A 17,857-nucleotide genomic window follows, 5' to 3' on the forward strand; every position below is an offset into this window, starting at 1 on the left:
CACCCTGGTTCTGCTTGCCTGAATTAATTATTCACAGTTCAAAGCTTCCCTCTGCTTTGAAGTAATTACATCTCACAGCCAGACCACTGCAGAGAAGCAAGTCACTTCCTTTTGAATTCTTCACTCACGTGTTCTGCGCCACTGTGCCTAAAGTCAAATAAATATTAATTATCCTGCTTAAAGCCATTGTTTTACAACTTATGGGCTTTACAATGAGGAATAAAGAGAATGAAAAGTGGTAGAAGTGGCTGTGTCGAATCTGAGAGGCAGAATGTGAGATAAATCTGACAGCTGAGGGGAGGGTTGTTTCTCTTGATGACGTGACTTCAGACTACAGATTAGATGAGATAAAACATGTTTAGATAGGTCTGTGGGGTTTTTTGTTTCCTTTGTTTTGTTTTTTTTGTTTTTTTTTACCTTCATGGGAACTTAACTTTCTTTGTACCCATAAATGTCACCAACCTCCAGTTTATTTAATTTTTTTTACGTCAAACTGAAAGATCTTGGTTGCTTTTTGATCTGTGAGAATCTTTTGCGTTGAGAGCCGTCTTGATTTCTTTGTAGCATAAATTTGACATGGTGCTGGAAACATTCCTCCATTTTGGTCCATACTGACACAGCGTCACACAGTTGCTGCAGATTTCTGAGCTGCATGTCCATGATGTGAATTTACCCTATGCCACATCATAAAGGAGCTCTATTGGACTGAGATCTGGTGACTGTGGAGGACATTTCACTAGTGACGTCACTGTCATGTTTGATATGATGTGAGCTTTGTCACATGGCGTGTTTCCCTGTTGGAAGCAGCCATCAGACAATGGGTACACTGTGGTCATAAAGGGATGGACATGGTCAACATCAATACTGTCTGGCTGTGACTTTTACACATTGCTCAGTTGGTACCAAAGGGTCCAAAAACCACCACTAGCAGTCTGAACTGCTGATACAAGGCAGGATGGATCCAGGCTTTCATGCTGTTTGAACATCGCAGCAGGAATTGCAGACTCATCAGGCTGGGCAACATTTTTCTATTCCTTTACTGTCCAGTTTTGATAACGCCATGTAAACTTAGTGAACTTCATGCGCCGAGTTTCTGTCATGTCACTGGCTGATTATTTGCATTACTCAGCAGCATATGTTCCACTGTGCATTTCCTTCTGAGACAAGGATGTACTAGTCTGTGATGTATCTTACAGATGTCATGACAGCTCATTCCTGCTCTTTTTCAACACATCTGTGCATGCCCCTGAAGACACAGAGGAACATTGTTAGGCGTCCGGTGGAATGTGTAAACGGACACATGGTCTCCATCCAGGATAGCTTTCTGCTCAAGGTCTTATTCAGATTTTCACTCTTAAACATGTTATTACACTTCACACAAACATTTCTGGACACTGGATTATATGCTTAAAATAAGTGTTATGATTATAGAACCAAAGGGAGCTTTTTTGAAAGGGTTTAAGCTATTGTGCCACTACTGAATACAGCTGGGATTGCTTTCTTTTTCTTTTTCTTTTTTTGAATTGCTTCCTTAGGTATAAACACAACACTGCATCACACAAGACAGGGAAAAAAAGAAGAAAAAAAACATCTGGAAATGTTTTGTGCTGTGGGATCAATCCACTGAGGGTCCCACTCACAAGTTACAACTGCATGACATAAGCAAACTTACCCATAAACCCTCTGTATTCTCCAGCTCATTTTTCAAGATGTAACACATGTGGTCGGCCTCTGATGCAATCTCTGAAAATCCGTTAATTAGTCACTTTTCTTCCCCCTTTTTTTGTTTTTACTTGTAGTTTAAACAAAGTGTAACAGAACACAGGGCGCAGTGTAACGTTTTTCCATCTTGGATACCACTTGTTGCCAAACACACACACAGACACACAGAAAATCTGCAAGCTGCCGTGTCGGATACCCACTTCTCTTTCCCCCTTTTCTCCTTTCTCAGCTTGGCTCCTTTGCTGTCACCTCCTTGGCAGGTTACCAGCGCACTGTGGCATATAAGCCTGACAAACCTTTGTGCGTGTCCCAATTTTTTTTATTTTTTTAAAAAAAGCTATTCAGGAGCACAAGCGTGCCCGTATGTGTCTGTGAATGCGTGTAAATAAAGTTTCTGAGTTGTGAAAGCGACACAAACCGCAGAGATCTATGCTTTTCCTCGTGTCCTGCAGAGACACACCCTTTGCTGTGAGTCAGGCACATATTGCACACACTTTCTATGAAAAACTGGATTTCTGAGCAAAATGTTAAATGCGGCGCAGACACTGACACAATATTTCCCCGCATGTGGTTCAGTTTTGAATGTGTTTCATTTCCTCGGCCGGCACACAGAATAATTGTTCCCATTCTTACGTCACAAAGAATTAAAGCAGTCAAAGGATGTAAGAATAGTCAAATTTTATATAAAGTTATATACAGCATAGTTACATACATACAAATATAAAGTCTCTGCTAATCTTTCCTCCACTTAAACTGAAAAGACTGGATTTGCTTTCAAATATCGCGCCTTTACAGATTGCAGACATCAATAAAACCCTAATGTGCAGTCTTGAGGCTGCACTGAATGCCACAGGAATGCCAAGGTAAGCACAGCGTTGCTCGATGTTTAAACATTAACACATACCGGCATCGTTTCATCACCAAGTATGTGATAACAAGTGATAATAATACTGGATATGAGCCAATCTGCTATGAAACCCATCCCGCTCAGCTGGAGGACAACGTGACCGGGAGTAACAGCGACTCCAGGTCTGCACGGTCGAGGACGCTTACGTCCTGTTTTGTAGTGTAGCTGTGGAGAGGAACAGTTCAGCTCGGGCTCAATGGGCACAAAAAACAAACAAGCAAACAAAAAAATAAAGTAATGAAATGGTCATTTTGTGGGTGTAACAAGGAAAAGAATTTTACCCTCAGCATGTGTAACAAGACTTGACTTTGTTTCCCACGCACATAAAGGAATCTGCTCCCTGGATTCTAGAGTTCAATGTTTTTTGGGGGAGTTGTTTTTATGTGAAATACTTGCGTTAACCAGCAGCCACTGTTGGCGTAGCTTAACATTAAGACTGAATACAGGGTTATACGAAGACAGCCTGGTTCTGTACAAAAAAGTGAGAAAATCCAGCAAATGAACGGGTTGTATCTCTTGTAGGTGGACTGTGTTTCCATGGAATAAGCAAAGCAGGCAAGGACATGTTAAATAAACCTTACTTCAAGTGCTGCAATGATGGTGCTTGTGATTCTTAATCACCGGCTGACGATTAAATAGGTTTGAGCGCTGGAGATTGTTAGTGCTACGCAGGAATAGTTGAGTAATAATCTGTGGGATACTGACAGAATCTGTGAATCATCTAAGAATTTGTAGCATCTGATGTCATCAAGAGCGGTAAGAAGGGCAGTTTTGCTTGGCATCAGTCTCATTTCGGTGGGAGTGCGTGGAACCAGTTTTCGGATCAGGCACCGGTAGCTCGTCGGTGGAAAGCTGGTTCTTCCAACAGAGCTAGGCTGCTTTCTCTGCTTCCAGTCTTTGAGCAAAGATAAACTTCATTCTAAAAACATAAGAGTGGTATCAGTCTTCTAAAGAAAACCCTCCCCTAACCTTTTCTGTCAAGCGTCACATTCAATGTCACATGAAAAATCTTAGTGGTCACCGGTCAACAAAAGTCCGTCAGTGCTGTCGTTCTCAGCAACGCTTTAAAGGAATGATATTTTCCAAAGGTTTAAGTGCATTATTATAAAACAATACCGCAAATCTAATAAGTGCAATTAAATCGTAATGTGGTCCACTTTGAAGTACACTCAAGGGATTTAATAACACACCACTCTACTTTTGGCCCAATTTGGGAAGAGTTTTTCTCTATTGTGGGGTTGCTTTTTTGATAATTCCCAACATTTTATTTTAGCAAAGAGTGTCACAATGCCTTTACCCAAAGTACCCCAGATGGCCACTCCTCTATCAAACACACCCAACCCTATAAAAAGCCATCATAGGTTTGGAAAAAATCCCATCTGGGGCAACCTGACCATGATCGTCCCATTAGAATGACAGAGGCAGGGCGGACCGCCAGACAAGATGCCAATGAGCAATGAGCCCTGATCTCAACCACAGAAAACCTGTGGAGTTCCTCTCCACAGATTCAGCAGCAACTCTGGGCTGCACTGACTGAAGAGTGGGCTGCCTTCCCACAGTGTTCCTGTCCATGAAGAGGTGTACTAGTGCCACAATCAATGCAGATGGCACATTCATTATGGACTGTCTTTTTTCATACCTGCAGTTATGTCACTTCAGCAAAGTATGGTGCTTATATTTTTTGGCTTTTTTTGACATTTTTTGTTCATTTGGTCATTACTAAGTTAGGATATCCATTAAAAGCTAATGAGAAGCAATATACGAGCGGACATTTGCATACCACTCAAACTACACCAGCAAATTTACAAAGAAATGCAGTGGTGTGGTGTAAAATCCCTTGAGTGTACATGAAGTACACTCCAGTACTTTAAGTAATGTATAAACATTGCTTAAGTTGTGACTTCATGACAGGTTCTCTACCAGTTTAGACAACACTGCATTTTAAAGAAAATGTGCTACATAAAAAGAGACTGCGTTTTAAAAAGATACAGCATGTATGATATTTCATGAAGGCTACCTCAGCTCTTTAAAAGATACTCCAAAATATCCCCGTGACTTAATAAGAGCAACACACACACACACACACACACACACACACACAAATAAAAGTGTTTTCATCTCTAAGCAAATAAAGGCACAGCTCTGGTATCAAGGCTCCAAGAAGCAGTCCATTCCCTCAGATATGGTCTCACAGCACAATGCCGTCTGTGTTACAGGTCAGCACCTCGTTATGCTGGACCTGCCCCATCTGCCGGTGGAACAGTCCCTGTTTCTGGGTCCTCCAGCAATGGTTGTTTCGTCCCAGTGTGATACTCTTAATGCTGGGCAGATGGGTCAGCATGTTAGCTGGCAAGGATGCTACGCCAGAACCGGTCAAATTCAGCTCCTGCAGAGAGTCTAGCCCACTAAACACTGTGGGGCTCAGGTTCTTGAGCTTCGGGTTGTTTGAGAGATCCAGAACTTGCAGGCTCTGGAGACCTTTGAAGCTCATTGGCTGGATGTGCTCAAGTTCGGGGAGGCCACTCAGAGATAAATAAACCAGATCTTTCAGCTGAGCAAAGGCTCCTTCTGTGACTTGTCTGATGGGGTTTCCATCCAGATTGAGATACCTCAGAAGAAGTCCCGCCAGGCTCGGCACGCTCGACAGCTGGTTTGACGACAGAGTTAAGCTCTGGATGTGTAAAACTCGGCCGTACAAAGCAGCAGAGACTGAAACAAGCTTGTTTTGAGACAGATCCACACTAACAGGTTCACCGTGAACCTTGGAAGCAAACACCTCCAAGTCAAACTCCCGGAAGCTGTTGTGGCTGAGGTCAACTTCAACCAGGGGGAGCCCAGAGAAACAGCTCGGCGAGAGGCTCTCCAAGCTGTTGTGGCTCAGATCCAAAGACTCCAGATAACGCAGCTTGGACAGTGCGCTGGGGCTTATCTGGAAGTATGAAGGAAGGAAACAAGTTAACAAAGATAAAAAGAAGGAATAAACACTGAGCAGTGAGCTGCAAGTAAATATTTTCATTTATTTTGTGAGACTGGTGGAGCTTGCACCATAATGGGACCAGAAAGGGCAAATACTTGAGCTGTTATCACTGACACTAGAAGAGGTGTTAGCTACAGAGCTGAATGTCCATTGTGCTCCATTAGCGGTCCAGTGAACTGTGAAAAAGGTTTTAACTGGCTTCGTCTATCTCTCTCAACACTCCGCTCTGTGTATCAGACTCCATCAATTTTGTGTCCTTGTAAAAACTTGATATATAATTTAATGATTTGTCCTTTAGAGTATTTGGAGTAGCTAGCTAACCCGACCCTTTACAAAGATAACACTCCAAACTAGCTGGCAGTAGGGAGCAGGTCTGAGCTGCGTATGTCTGAATCTAAGTGAGAATAAGCTGGTAGAATTTATAAAACACTGCAGATTCAGCCCAAGTTATACATCTTTGTTTAAAAAAAAGGCATAAAAAATTAATATGCTAGAGAAAAGTGTAATAATAGCACAAGTAAAATTCCTGACCATGAGCGAAAAAAACGCAATTTTAGGATAGTAAGGAATGCAGTCACTTCCCGCCCAATAACCTATGCGTCATTAAGTGGTGAGCAGGTTACATTAAGGGCAAGGTGTGTAGGATTTGAGCAGAAATGGAATCTACTATTCATACCTATGTTTCAAATAGTCTCGAACTGCTTGACAATTAGAGCATTTGTTTTTTTATTACACAAGAACAAGAAATTTATATTTACAAAAGTAGCATGCCCATACAGAATAAACAAACACCACTTCTGGAAATGTTTTTATCTGTACTCATTTGCTCACCTCTACAACTTGACATGAAGATTTAGGTCCAGACTTTGACTAGGCCAAAAACCTTCATTTTGTTTTTTTTTTAGCCATTTAGAGGCTGACTTGCTGGTGTGTTTCAGATTATTGCCCTGCTGCATAACACAAGTGTGTTTGAACTTCAAGGCTTGAACTGATAGCTGGACATTCTCCTTCAGGATTTTCTGGTAAATAGCAGAATTCATGCTTGCTGTAACTGATTACGGCAAGTCGTCCAGGTCCTGAAGCAGCAAAGCAGCCCCAGACCATAACACTACTACCACCGTGTCTAACTGTTGATATGATGTACTTTTTATGAAATGCTGTGTTAGGTTTGTGCAGATGTAACAAGACTTTCCACAAAGTTCAGCTCTTCCTTCGTCAGTCCACAGAATATTTTTCCAAGTCCTCGGGATCATCAACATGTTTTTGGCAAATGTGAAACAAGCCTTTGTGTCATTGTTTATGGTCACCAGTGGCTTTCTCCTTGGAACTCTCCCATGGATGCACTTTTGCCCAGTCTCTTTCTTTATTGTTAAATCATGAACTCTGATCTTAACTGAGGCAAGTGAAGCCTGCAGTTCCTTAGATGATGTTCTGGGTTCTTTTATGATCTCCTGGATGAGTTATGGAAGTGCTCTAGATATAAAGTGGTCACCACCACTGTTCCAAGTTTTCTCCACTTATGGAGAATGGCTACCAGTATGGTTCACTGGGGTCCCAAAGCCTTAAAAACAGCTTAGTAACCCCTTTCAGACCGACAGGTGTCTGTAACTGTTTCTCAGTTTCTTTAGATAGTGATTATAATGTGCTGCTTTCTGAGATCCTTTAGCCTACTTGTCAGACAGCTTTTATTTAACAGATTTCTTGATTCAACAGGACTAGCAGCTATCAGGTGTGGGTGTGGCTAGTGAAATTAAACTCAGCTTTCTAAATATGTGGTTAATCTTTGGCAAATCATGATTTAACAGGGGACAAATCCCTTGTCACGCAAAGCCAGGTAGGTTTGGACAGCTTTTTTTTTCCTTAAGAAACATTCATTTAAAAAAAAAAATAAATAAATTAAAAAAAATAAATAAATAAAAAAAAGAAAAAAAAAAAAAAAGAAACATTCATTTAAAAACTTTATTTTGTATTTACCCTGGTTATATTTTACTAATATTAAAATTTGTTTGATGATCTGAAAGAAAAAATAAGAAATCAGGAATGGGGAAAATACTTTTTTTACAGCACTGTACCAGAAAATTATTACACTAGTATTATAATCCTCCCAATTGGAGCTTTGGCGTGCTCGACGGGTTTAGGTTAAACTTTTAGGTCAAACTATTGTAACTCTTGAACTACTGGCGCAATAACAAAAATTCCAATGGCTCCTGAAAGCAGCAACTCTGCTTTTCAGTGATATAAGGGTCATTACAGTAATCCCAGGCAAGATGCCACATCAAAATCTGGGCAAATAACACTGAAAACAACACAGCAAATGACAAAAACAAAACAATTTTAAAAAAAAAAACAGTAAAAAGAACCCAAATGCCTGAAAAACCACCAGTGAAAGTTTAGTCTTTAGTGGGTCAAGGACATATATAGGAGTTCTTTAAACTACTTACCTTTGTAATGTGGTTGCTGCTGAGGTCCAAACTGATGAGGGTGGTGTAGCCTGGACCAGCCAACATGGTGTCACTGAGTGGGCCCATTTCATTGGAGGACAGGTCCAAGTGAGCAGTGTCCAGCGGGATTGGTATGGGCATGGAGGCGCTGGGTCCCAGCCCTCGGCAGTCCACTTTGGTCAAGCTGAAGCTGTCAAAGAGACCAAAGCTTTCCACTTCACAGTGGCAACCAGGATGGCAGTTCTTAACGGCGCTGGACTGGGCGTCCGCCAGCAGCGAGAGACCGAGCCACAGCAAGAGAGCCATTATTCTCTGGAGAGAGAACAAATTCACTATTTACATTAAAAGCCCTCTTAACAACACTCCTGCCTGCCAGGTTAAAAACGGTTCCTGGGCACAGTTGCCATCTGGAGAAACTGCACCTCTCACTCACCATCAAATCCAACCTTGTCTGAACTACCGAACAGAGTACCTGGATTTTAGAAATTTGAGGAGCTGTGAAGGCTTTTGTATAGCTCTGAGAAAAAGACTTCACGCTTTTATTTGTGCAACTTGAGTAGCCCCAATTTCCCCCTTCTCTGTCTCTCTCCCTCTCTCTTTTGGCTTCCCAATGGGTGTGACCTAATTTCTTTGATCAATGAGTTCATTTGCACTTTCTTAGTCAACTCACTAGAATGCATACGCATAGTTATAAAACTGAGTGTATCGTAAATCTTTGATCCATTTTGAAATTAGGGAGAAACAAAAATAAGAGAGATGTGCCCACATCCTCTGAGCCTCGGTGTATTAAGAAGACACAGTCAGAAAAAATTTCTCATTCTGAAATGCTATTTCCATGTGACTGCACTGTAAAGCACAGCAAATACAGAAAGAAACTTTATAAATGAAATGACTGAAATTTAAAAATTGCTCCACAATTTTAAAAAGCTTTAAAAAGAGAATAAATTGCAGCATAAATATATAATCATCCAATAAAAATACTGCAAAACTGAACCAAGACCAAACCAGAGAATAGCCAGTCATACCTATATTCAGCTCTTGTGTGCTCCCTCTGCGTGTATCGGAATGAATGGGAGCTTAACAGTGTCTAGTCACGCAGTTCAACTAAGGCAACAAGTATACTCACAGACACACACACACACACACACACACACTCACACATACACACTCACACACACACTCACACATACACACACACTCACACATACACATTCACACACACTCACACACACACAAAGAAAATGGACAGAGGTTAAGAGTTGTGTAATAGCTAGAAGTGAAAAGTCATGGTGAAGTTGTTGCATGCGTTACACAGAAGAGTATGTGTTAAAAGATAAAACCTGCAGCTCTGCACAAGTATAGCTATCAGAGAAAATGACACCCTTGCCCTCCTGTTTTTAAATAAGTAAACTAGAATAACTGTCACGCTGTTACAAATTTAAAAAAGAAAAAAAAACTCTTAGAAGTTCCACTTTTTTATTGGACATCACCAAGAGCACAAAATCCAGTATGAATGCATTTCATTTTAAGGCTTTCCAATAAATGCAAAATGCATTTTCAGTAACACCTAGAAAGAGTTAAAATTTATTCCCCTTACATTACGTATGAGCGTGAGGACCGTAGTTACACATTACTTGCTGTTTAACATATTCATGCCGATTACAACAGGCTCAAAGTCTGCTCAGCCAAAGCCGCTCACCTCTGTGCAGTGTTTTGCTGTTTTGACCCCTGTACACACTGCTATTGGTTAATCTGTAAAAGCGATAGAAAGCCGTGACTGTGCGTTCCAAGTGCGGACTGTGCACGTCCCCCGAGCTGCACGTTTTGACCAGACATGAAGGGGCATGTTGGAACGCTGAGTTCTTTACAAGCAGCACAGTTCACATGCAACTTTTTTTTTTTTAACTAAAAGGCTCATTCACCCAATCACACACACTCACATAGATGCATCAGGAGCAACTTGGGAGTTCAGTATTTTGCCCAACAGTTCAACATGCAGACGCAAGTAGCCACAAATTTGATCATCCAACTTTCCAACTGGTAGACAATTTACCTCCTAAGCCACAGCCGCTAATGAATTCATTCAAGAAAGATCTCTCTGAGTCTACATTTAAAATCTTATGTATGACCACTGATTGTCATAAAGAATGGCTTAGGTCTACTGATTTTCCAGTTGAAGTGCATTAGCAACAGTGTTAACTTTCACGACTAACAATTTTTATCATTGTTTTTATCGATGGCTTTTTTTCTCCAGATGAACACGAGAAAAAAACTGAAAAAACTGTGATGAACTGTACTACACTTTTGTCCTCAAATAAAAACTAGATGAAAATATTTTGGAGATACAAAATCCAATCAGAACATTCTTTTTTTTTTTTTTTTTTTTTTTTTAAAATGTGAAATGTTACAGCTGGCTCCACCCATGTGTGGGCAGAAGAGAAGAGTAGACACAAGGACACAATTCACATTTAATATCAAGGAAAATAAGACTAGGACTAAAACCGAATCAAAATTCATTAACACTGGTTAGCAGACCATAGAGAGCTAGTTTCTATTAGTTTCAGATTTGGATTTAGTTTTTATTATTTATGATTGTATGGAGGACATATGTCAGAGGCAAGATTTCAGCACAGGTATTACAAAAAAAATGAAAGCAGTTGACTCTCAGTCTTGTAGACGTCTAAAGTCTCAAAAAGCAGTCCATGAATGTCTCATAAGGCAAGTTTTGATCAAATTTAAGGATATTTCTTCCAATTTTTTGTAGTTCACAGAATCCTTTCAGTTTATTTTAATTTTTTTCAAAAGGTCTTTTATATTTATTTTAGTTACCTAAAATGTTTTTCACATCCAGTTTTAGTTAACTAAAATGACCTTGGTCTGTTTTCAGATGGAGGCAGTGTCCAAAGTATGTGGTACCACCGGTCTGTGGGCTACTCGTGCTTGTGCTGTTGCTGGTTCACCAGCCAGGCGTGGAGAACAGTGAGGTTATAACACATAAAGTCCTCAAGTGAGTGTTAGAAGCAATGAAAGTCATCCACTGCTGCCACCGTCTGTGCTTTTCATACTGTATTTTTGATATTCAATGTTTTTTTTCCAATAAGCTCAATTACACAGGTTTTTTTTAGGAGTTTACAGGAGCACATTGAACACCCCTAGATGTAGGCTCTACGTAGGCACACGGACACAGAACTTTTACTTCACCCCAACCTGGAACTACAGAGAGGAATGCTATAGGCAGACTATGGCTACGTCCACACTAATGCGTTTTCGTTTGAAAATCGTTTTCTCATCGTTTTCTCTCCGTTTTGGCCTCCCGTCCACACTGAGACTGCGTTTTGAAAACGCTCTCGAAAACGAATACACTTGAAGACGGTGCTTCGCGTCACAGTGTTGACAGCGAAAATGGAAACTTTCGAAAACGATGACGCATTTTAGTCATGTGATGCAGTCATGTGACCAATTAAACAAAGATAGCGGAGGGCATTATACAGCAGTTGTTTTGTTTGCTCTCAATTTTGACAGCCCTATTAAAGATTGATATCAGTTTGTACATGCTTCAAATAATTTAATTCTCACTCTTTTGCAACTTTGTACTTCTGTGTTACTCGCAGCAACAACTCCACCTCATTGTTAGTCCATTTAAAAAACTCGGTGCTTTTCCTCGACATTTTGCCGTGATGTTTCAACGAGCCAGAAAGTAAATAAACGGCAGACAGAAATGAGGCAGGCCGAATCTTCTTGCGTTTCACGCAAGCGCAATGCTGGAACGTAAGCGTTTTCGGCCATTTCAATGTGGAAGCACAACTCTGTGAAAATGACTGAAAACGCTAGTGTGGACGCGGAGCGTTTTCAGACGAAAACGCCATTTTCAAATCTATCCGGGCTAGTGTGGACGTAGCCTATATGTGGAAAACTGTAAAACCAAGTGCTCTTCAGCAGTTTGTCACTTCTGTGGTTATCCAGCCACTTTCATCAACCCTTCTTCCCCTCCTCCACTGTTCGCTCCCTCTGCATTAGTGCTGAACTTTCTGCGCCAGGTGTGCTTCCCAGCTTCTTGCCAATAAATCTCAGCTAACAGCAAACCACTGCAGGCAGCGCCTCCAGATCAGACACATTCTAACTGCTGCAATTATCCAACAGCAGCACGAGCTACAAAAGCCCCCCTGAGAGGGCAATTGGCAAAGGACTGTGAAATCAGCCTCCGACATGTTCTCGCTTTCAGAGGTCTTCTCACACCTCTTCATCCCGTGAAAGCCGCACATTAACCTCTGCTGGCCCCTGAGGATTTATCAGCCATTAGTTATATATGAACGCATGCACAGTGATTATTTTTATGGGATCAATCTTATCTTTGCAAGCTACATGCAGAGTTTTGCAAAATATTATCACAGTGTTGCTCAATTTGCTGTAGTGTGATCAGACTTATCAGATAAATGTGTCAAAAGTCAATCAAAAAGCATCGCTTTTATTTGCCTGCAAGCAAAATCCTTGTGTAAGTTCAAATAAAAGATCTTCTACTGTGTCTTCTTTATCTAAATGTAATCAAATTTGTAGAATACAAATATACTGCAGGCAAATTTTTAAAGCGTTACTTATCTAACTATCTCTCTATTTAGCCCTCCCATTTAAAATGTATTCATTTCCACCTGAGTCAGACCTCTTTGAGCCCCCAATGTGTTTAGCATCCTCCGGTGCTCTGATGTATTCGTTATGTCACTGAGACTTCTCTGTCCCAATTTAATCTTCAAGCTGAAGACTAAAAAGTGTGTAATTAGAAGATGGATGCTGCACTAATCCTTTTAAGCCAAATTAATGCATGACAATGAGGTGGAGACGAGAAGTTTGAATTAAACCAGCACTGCTTAAGTGTTTTAAAACAATTAGGTGCCAATGAAACGCCAGCAGTTCTGGCGAATAAATAAAATCTGAGGCAAAGAGACTAATCACATTCATCCCAATGCACTCTGAAAAGCTAGCAGGACAGTACTCCAGAATAAAAATAACTCTCTGGATGTTTATCTGGATGGCCTGTATAAAAGTAACACTCTTTACGCAGGTAATGGTAGTATGTGATCATTTTATGCACATATATTAGTAGAAATAGAGCTGGGCGATATAAGATTTTTTCATATCACGATATGTTTTTTTCATTTCTGGCGATAACGATATATATCACGATATAAGCCAAATAACTATATTTGTAAGATTTAAATGTGCCGTTGCTCACAAGTAAAATGTGAAATAATTAGCAGCTTGTTTTAATTTAAATATTTATTTCCCATAATAAGTTTAACAGGGTAGATGTACTTAAGGAACATGAGACTTCAGTTTCAGATAAATAAAGGCAAATATTGCAAACTACACAAAACGCAGCCGCTAAAGCGTTTAAGTTTCAAAATAGAACAAACAAAACAGACTACTAAATTGTCAATTCCACTTAGAAACAAAATTTTAATTCTAAAAATAAATCTTAGTTTTACAGAAGAACAGACAAAATTGACTAACTTTTGTCAATATCAAATAAACTGAGAACTAAAAGGAAATTCTCAATCTCTCCTTGTTGTATAGCTTAGCTTTTCAAACAGTTTTAACAGTGACTTTAGTCTGACACAAGCCGAATGACGAATTAGCGCTTTCAGCCAGAGATTGAGCATGCACCGGTTTATTGTATTTCCAGACTTGCTTTCGGCACAATTTACAGTGCGTGCTACTCTGTTTTTTGTCAGACTTGAAATAGCCGAAATACCTTCGCACTACGGAACTTCTATGGCCCTTCCGTTCGACAATCTCTCCGGCATTGGAACCATCATCGGTTTTTTCTTCGGTAACCTTCGCTCACGCTCTCGGTTGATTTTTCTCTAGTCGGCAAACTCATTTCCTCCATTACCCGGGCGGCCCGGCTGCAAAAACAAATACACATATGCGCCTTGGCACTTGTGCTGTACGTAACAAGTCACGTGACGTGACACTGCGGCTGTGATTGGTTCGGCTCTGCGCTACTTAATGTGGATTGGTTGTTCTTTTTTTTTTTAAGAGGACAAGAGGGATGAGGCCTATCGCAATAGTTAAATTTTTCTATCGAGAAAAAGTTATTTCGCAATACATATCATTATCGTTCTATCGCCCAGCTCTAAGTAGAAATTACCAAAAAGTTTACAAGGCTGCTAGAATAATCATCAGCAGGTACAGCATGAAAATGCTGCTTACATAGTCATGCAGCAGTAATAGTAATCTAGTACTGTAGCCAAAACTAGCTGCCTGAGACATCAGTCCGTTAGTATCAGCCCATTCAACCAGGAAAGATTAACTCTGGGTAGTTTAGAAGTAGTGCCATTCTGCAGTTTTCATAGGTTTACATCACTTGACTAAGCAGGTACTAAACACTAAAATAGTCTTTATCCTGCCAGCTCCTTACAAGGTTGGTTTGATATTTGATAACACAAATATGGAGGAAAAAAAAAACACTGGATAACTCCCCCCCCCCCCCCCCCCCTGCATGTACTCCCCAGGTGGTATCCTCTCCTAGACCATCCTGACTATTTGGAGATGGTAATTTAAGCTGCTACCCCTTTTTCCCCCAACAGGTCACCACATCACATGGTCTTTTTGTAGTGCTTTTACTGCTTTTAGCTGTCAGTGTGAGAAAAGTGCTACAAAAAGCTGAATTCACTGCATCACATTACCTGTGCCTGATAAGATATAGCACTTCTATACTGCCAGAAGATGGCAATAATGAATAAAGAAATTAAGAAAAAATGAAAAAAAAAAAAAAAAAACTAAAACAACAACGTCAGTATGGAATTTCACAAACCTAAAAGGCTACGCCTTTGGTACCACCTGTGGATTTGTTGCTGCTATACAAATAATACAACCACGCAGGAGGACATGCAAAGGGTTGGTGTGCCAGAAGAGGATGCTAAGGACAGGGTGAGATGGAGGCAGATGAGCCATAACCAAAAGAAGAAGATGAAAACACAAATAGGAAAAACAGGCAAAGCCAAACACAATTACAGCAAAGGAATTTTGAGAAAAAAATTACTAATAATAACAAATAGGCGATCTAGCACAAACTTTACTGCTGGGTAGCGCTAGCATAAAAACCCAAAACTCTGCTACAACTGTGCACTGTTGGCCAAACAGTACTGTTGCTTGAATTGCCCATCCTGAGCGAGAAAGCCCAAATTTCTCCAACACTGTCCAGATTTAATCTTGTTTTGGCCTGAAGCTGAAATCTGTCAAATAGGCCAATATTTCCCCAGCACTAGCCCAATCATTTCCACCTTTCTAATGCAACTTCAATATACTGTTTGTTCATTTTTTGTTTATATATAGAAAAAAATAAAAATAAAAAAATAAAAATAAAGAATACTCACCGATTTAACAATGACAGTATTGTTGGAGGGGACATAATCAATATCCGCTCCAAAAAAAATATCGGTCAAGCTCAAAGGAGGGGATTTGGATTGCATCAGTAAATGTGAAGAAAATGTGAGTACAGAGCTTTTATTTGCTTCTATTTTCATCTATATATCCTCCTCTCTCTCATTTATGGCTTTCGGTGTCAGTGTCAGAGTTTCCCTTCCTCTTTTTCATCGTAAAAAGCCGACCAAACGCTCGCAAAAAGTGCCGCAGCTCTGTCAGCATTGCCACAACTTAAACCGTGGTGCCATGCCCTGCGAGAGGGGAGGCGGGTACCCACGCACTGCACGGACACCTCTGTCTGCAGATCAAATTTCCTGCAGCTGTACGTGGCAGAGCTGGGGGTGGGGTGGGTTGGGGGTCTTTTGCTTAAATACACTAGAATAACTTTAAAAAAAAAAACCTCACATGCTCATTTCCAAGAACAGTTTACATACTTTTATTGCCAACCCCGCCCCTCTCAGCTGTCACTGCAGCTCTGCGTGTCACCTCAGCGCGCATCGTTCACAGCAGACAAGCACCATAAAGTTTATTTCTCCCTCTGTGTCCGGACAGCACGAGCTAACGACACGCAAGAGCCCGGTCGGGTCAGTCGGGACACCAGGGGCGGTTTCTTAAACAGAGGCAAACGTGAAATCTGAGCTGGCCAGATGTCTCACCCTCCTCTGCTCAGGGCTCTCTGTCCGACAACATTTAACAGCTTGGAAGACAAAAAATAAGCAGACGAAGAAGGGAGAGGGGAAAAAAGAAGAGGGGGAAAACGCGACTTTGTTACTTTTCTCATTACTCTGTGTTTCCAGGAACTTACTTTGGTGCCTTCCATCCAGGCAGTCCGCTTTTCGGCTGCTTTTTTTCACTTCACCGCTCCCATTTTCCAGCCCCCCGCCGCTCTCTCGTGTCCCGCTGGCTCGTCTGTCTGCTAGTCTTCATGAGCTCTGCAAAACCCCTCTGACAGTGTGCTCTGCTCCGCCGCAGTAAACTATCAGGAGCTGGAAACACCGGGACACACTCGTCTGTTCCCATCCCATAAAGTCCTCCTCCGTTCCGCTTTAGCGCCCACTTAAAAAAAAAAAAAAGCTAGCTAGAAAAAAACAGCACTCTTCCTGTTTGTTACCGCCAAAACAAAATGTTTCAAATAGAGCTTACAGAAGAATTTATTCCATTTTATCGACTATATTAGAAGCACGGGCCTTCAGGATGGCTTTTAAGTTTTTATTAGCAATTTTGTTAATAGCGGATAGTCAGCTAGGTTATCTCGGCTCCTGTTGCCATGGTTCCTGTACAGGTTAAGATGTGCCCTTAGCTAGCTAATCTCTTTATACAGCAACATATCATATTCATCTTAATAAATCTATTTACCCATTTCGTATTAGAAACGGGGATAATTTACACACTGAAACTGTTTCAGAGGTCTCACCCAGGCTCGCTCTGAAAGAAATTTAAAAAAAAAAAGCTCACGTTTTTATTTTGAAAGGATCGCTAGTACGAGTTTCCGCATTCTCGATGCCGCGCTCCGTGCGCCCTCTAGTAGCAGTGGAGAAAAACAAACACGCGCGGAAAGAAACGCTGAAAGCATGGTTGCGCAACAAGGCGGTTTGTTTCATTTGGCCTCAGCCACACGTCTTGATGAAACTGATAAAAAAAATAAATAAAGAAGTAATAGTTCATGTGAACGGAAACCCAGACCTTTCCTGTCGCGCTTTTTTTCCTAGCGTTTTTTGATGTGCAGGCAAATAAGTTTGAGGCGTACAAGACAATGCCTACAGAAACGGTTATCTGTTTAATTTGAACATATTTAATAGATATTTACTTCCAATATGACAGGTGAAGTCTGATCGTCCAAATACAAGCATGACAACTAAATAAATAACTAAGTCAACCATCCTACACAGGCCAAATCTGTGGAGATTTTGTGTTACACCCTGTTATCCTGACATGGAACACTTCTCTCATAATGCAGGAGCAAAAACACAGAGGTCAAGTGTGATAATGAACATCTGTTGGTATGCAAACAATGCTGAAGGGCCCCCGGCTCTCTCTATCTGCACCCTTAAGGTCCATTGTTTTCCTCGTGAGAGCATTACAGCACCACGGCACACACCCATACAGTTACCCGCACACACACATGCACCAGCACTCCCAGGGGTGCACACAAACTGAGGCCAGCATTGAGGAACTGTACAACTATTGTTTTTTCCCCGCAAACAAAAAGGCACGTAGTACAGTAAGTTCTGCAGGAAAGCTGGTCATATTTTTTGCGCGTTTTGTGCAAACACTGTCACATGCATAGACCTCTTGCATCTTTTTTGGCAATAAAAGGGTCTTCAGGTTTGTCAAAAGATCAGAACTTGCTCAAGACCCTAACACTAATCCTAGTCTAATGAAATCATA

General features: G+C 40.9%; 1 protein-coding gene across 1 annotated transcript; it reads right to left on the reverse strand.

Annotated features, from left to right (window-relative positions):
- Positions 1 to 2,396: 2,396 nt before the first annotated feature.
- Positions 2,397 to 16,515, reverse strand: tsku (tsukushi small leucine rich proteoglycan homolog (Xenopus laevis)). Its single transcript, XM_063493846.1, has 3 exons — positions 16,275 to 16,515; positions 8,048 to 8,359; positions 2,397 to 5,558 (listed from the first exon to the last, which is right to left on the reverse strand). The coding sequence occupies exons 1-3, from the start codon at positions 16,287 to 16,289 to the stop codon at positions 4,818 to 4,820; spliced, it is 1,068 nt and encodes a 355-aa protein (XP_063349916.1). The 5' UTR covers positions 16,290 to 16,515; the 3' UTR covers positions 2,397 to 4,817.
- Between the last annotated feature and the right edge of the window lie 1,342 nt (positions 16,516 to 17,857).

Source organism: Pelmatolapia mariae, linkage group LG14 (genome assembly GCF_036321145.2).
Source record: "Pelmatolapia mariae isolate MD_Pm_ZW linkage group LG14, Pm_UMD_F_2, whole genome shotgun sequence".
NCBI classification, from domain to species: Eukaryota; Metazoa; Chordata; class Actinopteri; order Cichliformes; family Cichlidae; genus Pelmatolapia; species Pelmatolapia mariae.